At 65.1% G+C, this 6849-nt stretch overlaps 1 protein-coding gene across 1 annotated transcript in view; it reads left to right on the top strand.

The window, feature by feature from the left end:
* Nucleotides 1-6849, top strand: part of NOTCH1 (notch 1) — a 27967-nt gene that overhangs the window by 13041 nt on the left and 8077 nt on the right. Inside the window, exons 15-24 of the mRNA XM_025051257.1 lie at nucleotides 1006-1125; nucleotides 1457-1609; nucleotides 2057-2285; nucleotides 2962-3163; nucleotides 3788-3941; nucleotides 4064-4248; nucleotides 4748-4880; nucleotides 5126-5383; nucleotides 5462-5574; nucleotides 6250-6824. Coding sequence (XP_024907025.1) covers nucleotides 1006-1125; nucleotides 1457-1609; nucleotides 2057-2285; nucleotides 2962-3163; nucleotides 3788-3941; nucleotides 4064-4248; nucleotides 4748-4880; nucleotides 5126-5383; nucleotides 5462-5574; nucleotides 6250-6824 — 2122 coding nt within the window. The remainder of the gene's footprint in view (nucleotides 1-1005; nucleotides 1126-1456; nucleotides 1610-2056; nucleotides 2286-2961; nucleotides 3164-3787; nucleotides 3942-4063; nucleotides 4249-4747; nucleotides 4881-5125; nucleotides 5384-5461; nucleotides 5575-6249; nucleotides 6825-6849) is intronic.

Below are 6849 nucleotides of genomic sequence, written 5' to 3'. Positions count from 1 at the left end.
GGGCAGAGGCGAGAGACATTGCCCTGGGCGGCCCAGCCTCTGCTGTTGTCACAGCCAAGGGGGCGTAGGACATGGCCTTTCCCCAGAAGAGACACACAATGCACAGGGCTCCGTGGGGGGTGGGCCGAGGGTGCCACCCTGGGGTTGGTGTGGGTGCTGGGGTTCCCGAGAGGGCCTGCCTGACCGAGCGGGCAGTGGAGGGGGCCTTGCTTGTGGTCCCCGTGACAGCGGGCAGCCTGTGGCCAGAGCAGCAGCCTCTTTGACCAAAGCTGGGGACCTGGGTTTCCTCTCCCGCATCGGCGAGGATACCTCCGGGGGGCCTCCGCGCCCCCACGCGCCCGAGTCCCTTTCAGGCACAGTGATGTCGGAGGCCGGAGGACCTGGCGGGGTGGAGCCGGCCTGTGCTGACCTGCTTCCCTTCTGCCTGCTTCCTGCTTCCCTTCACACAATTGTCGGAAACTCTGGCGAATTTCCTGCCTGCCCAGGTCACCGTGGAAACCGAAAGAAAGAAAGGCCCTGGAAAATCGGGTGGGCAGGCCAGGGGAGATAGCGGGCGAGGAGGAAGATAACGTTCCTCGGGAGTCGGCCCCACGGCCATAAACAGGAAGACTCTGGGCTTTCACAGAGAAAACGCTGCCCGGCGTGCTCATGGCTCTGGCCAGGCTCCCTGCCTTGTCCCGGAGGTTCCCATGCAGCCGCTGCTCCCCCAGTAATAGGATGTGCTTGGGGCTGAGGTTGGCACCGCCCCTAGCAAAGCGGAGGGCTGGTCTCCTGGTGGCGCAGCCTTCGCGCCGTGGCCTCCTGTGACGAATGCTTCCTGCCTGTGACACAGGCGCCCCCAGGATTATGTCTCAGGCCTCCACGCAGTGCAGGCCCCCTGCCCCCACGAGACGCGGAAGACGTGCGGCCGAGGCCCCGTGGTGCAGGGGAGGCGCTGCCAGCTGGTGCCGCCAGGTGCTCCTGGGTGGCCATTCCCCTGGGCCTCACCTCCTGTCCTTCCCTCAGGAGCCACGTGTGAGGTGGTGCTGGCCCCATGTGCCCCTGGCCCCTGCAGGAACGGTGGCGCGTGCAAGGCGTCTGAGGACTATGAGAGCTTTTCCTGCGTCTGCCCCCCGGGCTGGCAGGGTGAGGCCAGCTGCTCCCTGCAGCCCTGGCTCCGGCCACCCCTCCGGGAGCGGGTGGGAGACGGAGGGGGGTCCGGGGCTCAGGCGGCCCCAGGGTAGGAGTGAGTGAGCCTCCTCTGAATGATTGGGCTGCAGAGGGCGCTCCAGAGGCAGGACGCCACCCTGCCTTTTCCGCCCTGAGTTTCTGTAACTTGCTTGGCCCAGAACCAGGGGCAGCGGGTCGGAAAGCCTCGCTTTCTTCCCGGGGCGGAGGAGGCCCACTCCTGGGTGGACGGGGTGCAGGAGGCCTGGGGGGACGGGCTGAGCCGGTGGCCCCCTTACTCCTCCCCCAGGGCAGACCTGCGAGGTCGACATCAACGAGTGTGTGAAGAGCCCGTGCCGCAACGGAGCCTCCTGCCAGAACACCAACGGCGGCTACCGCTGCCACTGCCCGGCGGGCTACACGGGGCGCACCTGCGAGACGGACATCGACGACTGCCGGCCCAGTGAGTGGCCTGGCCCGCCCTGGCCCCTGGATGTTCTCACGCCTGTTTCCCCCAAGGGCACAGGGCGGGGAGCGTGTTGGGGTCAGGTCAGATGGGAGGGTGGCCCTGGTGGTGCCAGCCATCACGCCCAGGGGGGCCCAGCTCAGTCCAGCTTGGTGCGGCCAGGACGGGGCCCCGGTTAGATGCCAGAGGAAGTGCTGAGGAGGTGGCAGCTGCTCACGGAGTGTCACTGCGGGCCTTCTGCGGGCCAAGCGAGGCGCGTCCGGGGGGTCCCAGAAGGCTCCAGAGCAGACTGCCCGGCTTCAAGCCCACCTGGCACCTCCCAGCCCGATTCCAGGAGCTCTTCCCTGGACGTGGCTCTTGTCAGCCCTTGTCACGACCCAGCAGGAGGGCCCTTTGGCCCCCACCCTGCCCGCCCCTCAGGCCTGTTCTCCTGTCCCCTCCCAGACCCATGCCACAACGGTGGCTCCTGCACAGACGGTGTCAACATGGCCTTCTGCGGCTGCCTGCCTGGCTTCCAGGGCACCTTCTGTGAGGAGGACATCGACGAGTGTGCCAGCAACCCCTGCCACAACGGCGCCAACTGCACCGACTGTGTGGCCAGCTACACCTGCACCTGCCCCACAGGCTTCAGCGGGATCCATTGCGAGAACAACACGCCCGACTGCACGGAGAGGTGGGGGGCCGGCCCACGGGCGGGGTGGGGCGCTGTGCGTCGGGGTGCAGAACCGGGGCCGAGGGGGAGGGAAGCGGGCCATGGGAGCCAGGCACAGTGCCTGCCTGGCAGCCTGGTGCGCTAACCAGACGTCCACCCGGCCACACAGTGCTGGTTGAGTTGAGCCAGACAGTGTTCGTTGTCAGTATGCCTTGTGAAAGGGCCATTGTCCACCATCCAGGGTGCGGGCCAGGAACCCTGGTCGCTGACCCTGAAGAACTGGTCTTCCTCCTTTCAGACAAGGAGAACTTTGTGGCTCATCTTGTTCCCTTTTTCCTCTTGGCTGCCAGGAAGCTCGGCACTAAATGTCATTGTCGTTCTTGTTTTCTGACGTGGTCGTCTGTCATGCTATCTATGCAGGTCATGATTTCTTTCTCGTTTGTACCTTAATCTGTGTGTGAAATGTTCATCTCAGGATGAGTGACGAGGAAGATGGAGGGGGTGTGATGTGGTTTGAGATTCTGAGGTCCCTGGCCCTGTGTTGGGGGCCTGCTGGGGCTCCCATTGGCCTCCCCGAGGTCACTGTTCTGGCTGTCAGGCCCCTTGGGACTGAGGGGAGATGCCAGCATAGAGGTGACTGCTCGGGCAGGGTCCCGTGCCCAAGTCACCCTGCTCCCTGCCGCCCACCCGCCTCCAGCTCCTGCTTCAATGGTGGCACCTGTGTGGACGGCATCAACTCCTTTACCTGCCTGTGTCCACCGGGCTTCACGGGCAGCTACTGCCAGCACGACGTCAACGAGTGTGACTCGCGTCCCTGCCTGCACGGTGGCACCTGCCAGGATAGCTATGGCACGTACAAGTGCAGCTGCCCGCAGGGCTACACCGGCCTCAACTGCCAAGTGAGTGCGCAGGCCGCGGGGTGCCCGGCGGGAGGTGGCCGAGGTGGCGCTGGTACCACCCCGTGGCACCTCCCTGCCAGGCCCGCTCGATCTGCCCAGAGGAGAGCCAGGCCCAGAGTGCGGGGTGGGGGACCGTGGTCACATGTGTCTGGGGGTCTGGATTGCAGCCTCGTCCCAGCCCTGGCCCGTGCTGCCGCCTGGAGAATCAGGCAGTGGGTGGGGTGGCCATCCAGCTTGGGGAGCAGAGGTTTGCGGACTAGTTCATTTGAGAGAAGACTGTTAAAAGCCAGTGTTTTTTTTTTGGAAAGTCTGTAAAAGTATTAAAGACTGATCTTCGTTAAAGTTTTTCACATGAAACGTTAGTTACAAAAAAATTCCAAAAAAATGATTTACTTCTGAAAAAAAGTTTTCCTTCACGGAAGGGCCGCCAGTGGTCTGGATTTGCCGAGGGTCCAAGGGAAAGACAGAGAGGCCCCGGCCCCCGCCCCCACCTGCTCCCGAGCAGCAGGGAGCCCATGGGCCTCAGTTTCCACTTCTGTGGGGGGGAGGTTCTGTGGCGGGGTGGGGCCCGGTTGGGAGCCGGCCTGGGTGGGGCGTGAGCCCGCTGACCCCTGCCGTCACCAGAACCTCGTGCGCTGGTGTGACTCCTCGCCTTGCAAGAACGGTGGCAAGTGCTGGCAGACCAACACCCAGTACCGCTGCGAGTGCCACAGCGGCTGGACCGGCCTCTACTGCGACGTGCCCAGTGTTTCCTGTGAGGTGGCCGCATGGCAGCAAGGTGACTGTCCTCTCCTGGCCCGGCGTCCCTGGCGCCCGCCGGGCACTTGCCGTGTGAGGTCCTAGCCCGTGCCCCAGGGGGAGCACCCAGGCCTCATGCTCCCTGCTCCCACGTCCCCACAGGCATCGACGTGACTAGCCTGTGCCGGAACGGGGGCCTCTGCATGGACGCAGGCAGCACGCACCACTGCCGCTGCCAGGCGGGCTACACCGGCAGCTACTGCGAGGACCAGGTGGATGAGTGCTCACCCAACCCCTGCCACAACGGCGCCACCTGCACGGACTACCCCGGCGGCTACTCCTGCAAGGTGGGGGCCCATCCCGCATGAGGGCGTCCGGTGTGTGTCCTCGAGTGCCGGGCCCTGGGCTGGGAGCCAGTGCAGGAGGGACTAGTGAGCCCCCCAGATGCGGACACTCTTTAATTCCGTTAAGGGAGGACCTTAAAGGAGGTAATCAGGGAAGACTGCCTGGAGGGGGCATCTCATGTGGGAGGGGGAGCCTAGAAATAGAAGAATACACTGAACAGTGGGACAAAGTTCCCCCTCCCCCAGGGTTTTCTCTTCAGGCTCATCTGACACCCACACCAAGGTCCCCATCTCTATCCCTTGGGACAGGGTCTGGGCCCTGCTCTGGGCAGTGACTCTTAGTTTCCCAGGCTCAGCTGGACAGGAGTCTCGCTCTGGGTTGGCCCAAGACTCCAGCAGGCGAGAAGGCAGCTTGTGGGGCCCAGCAGCCTGCACAGAGTGGGGGGCCATGCCCTGGCTCCCCACCGAGCCACAGCACCCCCCCATCTGTCTCCCCGCACAGTGCGTGGCCGGCTACCATGGGGTGAACTGCTCCGAGGAGATCAACGAGTGCCTGTCCCACCCGTGCCAGAATGGGGGCACCTGCATCGACCTCACCAACACGTACAAGTGTTCCTGTCCCCGGGGCACTCAGGGTAAGGGTGCCACACCCAGAGGAGGGTCTGGGCAGAGCAGGCACTCAGGCACCCTGTGGCCGGCCAGAGACACCCTGGACCTGGCTGCGATGCAGGTGCCAGGCTAATGGAGGGAGCCTGGCCAGGCCGCCGGCAGCACCCTGTGCCGGTCCCCTGCTTTTCATGAGCATCCGTCAGGGCACCTGGAGGGCGCGGGGGCCCGCGTGTGGCCCGCACGGGTCCCTGATGGAGCATGGCCCCTGCAGGCGTGCACTGTGAGGTAGACGTGGACGACTGCAGCCCCCCCATCGACCCCGTGTCCCGGGGCCCCAAGTGCTTCAACAACGGCACCTGCGTGGACCAGGTGGGCGGCTACAGCTGCACCTGCCTGCCCGGCTTCGTGGGCGAGCGCTGTGAGGGCGATGTCAACGAGTGCCTGTCCAACCCCTGTGACGCCCGCGGCACCCAGAACTGCGTGCAGCGCGTCAATGACTTCCACTGCGAGTGTCGTGCCGGCCACACCGGTGGGTGCGGCGGGCTGAGGCGGGTGGGACCCTGGGGCAGCGGGGCGAGCCCTTCATGCCCAGCCCTCTGGCCCCCAGGGCGCCGCTGCGAATCGGTCATCAACGGCTGCAAAGGGAAGCCATGCCAGAATGGGGGCACCTGCGCCGTGGCCTCCAACACGGCCCGCGGGTTCATCTGCAAATGCCCGGAGGTAGGTTCAGCTGCTGGGGCACGGCTGAGTGGCGGCTGCCTCACCCCCGAGCCCCGTGCGGCCCACGAGGGCTCCTTGGTCTGAAGGTGGCAGCAGAAGGCCACCTGTACATGTGCCGGCCGGAGAACTCCGCCATCCTCATTTTCCTCGAGATCATGTCTGTCGTGTCTAAACTTTATAGTTAGAGCAGTTTTAGGTTTATAGAAAGATTGTTTAGGAAGTGGAGCGTTGTCACGTGCCCTCCCAGCACCCCACGTCCCCAGGCTCCAGCTGTAAGCGTCTCAACTTTGCGCTAAGTTGCTACTGTTCACTTGGTTACTGTTGAGCCAAGGTCGACACGTTGTTATCAAGTCCACGAGTTCTTGGGGCACTTCCTAGTGTTGTGCCTTCTTGGGGTTCTGACAGCACATGGTGTGACATGTCACTGTTCCAGTATCACGTGAAATTATTCAGAGCCCGTAAAACGCCCTGTGCGCCGCCTGTGCCCCTCCCCCACCCCTGCCAGCCCCTGGCGACCCCCGAGCTTTCCCGGTTGGCAGGGTATCTCTATAAATGGGGCAGCTGCCGATCCCTCTCCCGGTGGGGGCTGTGGCGGCGCCTCAGGGCCCCGGCCGGGTCCTGGGGTGTCTGGGTAGCCAGCCTGCCCTGACCCCCCAGGCTGCCCTCTCCCGGCAGGGCTTCGAAGGCGCCACGTGCGAGAACGACGCACGCACCTGCGGCAGCCTGCGGTGCCTGAACGGCGGCACCTGCACCTCGGGCCCGCGCAGCCCCACCTGCCTGTGCCGGAGCGCCTTCACCGGCCGCGAGTGCCAGTTCCCGGCCGGCAGCCCCTGCGTGGACAGCAACCCCTGCTACAACCAGGGCACCTGCGAGCCCACGTCCGAGAGCCCGTTCTACCGCTGCCTGTGCCCCGCCAAGTTCAACGGGCTCCTGTGCCACATCCTGGACTACAGCTTCCGGGGGGGCGTGGGGCTGGACATCACTCCGCCGCAGATCGAGGAGGCGTGCGAGCTGCCCGAGTGCCAAGCGGAGGCCGGCAACAAGGTGTGCAGCCTGCGGTGCAACAACCACGCGTGCGGCTGGGACGGCGGCGACTGCTCCCTCAACTTCAACGACCCGTGGCAGAACTGCACGCAGTCGCTGGAGTGCTGGAAGTACTTCAGCAACGGCCGCTGCGACAGCCAGTGCAGCTCGGCCGGCTGCCTCTTCGACGGCTTCGACTGCCAGGGCACGGACGGCCAGTGCAAGTGAGGCCCGCGGGGCGACGCGGGGCGC

This window comes from Pteropus alecto, unplaced genomic scaffold, assembly GCF_000325575.1.
Source record: "Pteropus alecto unplaced genomic scaffold, ASM32557v1 scaffold67, whole genome shotgun sequence".
Classification (NCBI taxonomy): domain Eukaryota; kingdom Metazoa; phylum Chordata; class Mammalia; order Chiroptera; family Pteropodidae; genus Pteropus; species Pteropus alecto.
The sequence above is the reverse complement of the archived record's forward strand: the minus strand, read 5'-3'. Positions and strand labels throughout refer to the sequence as shown.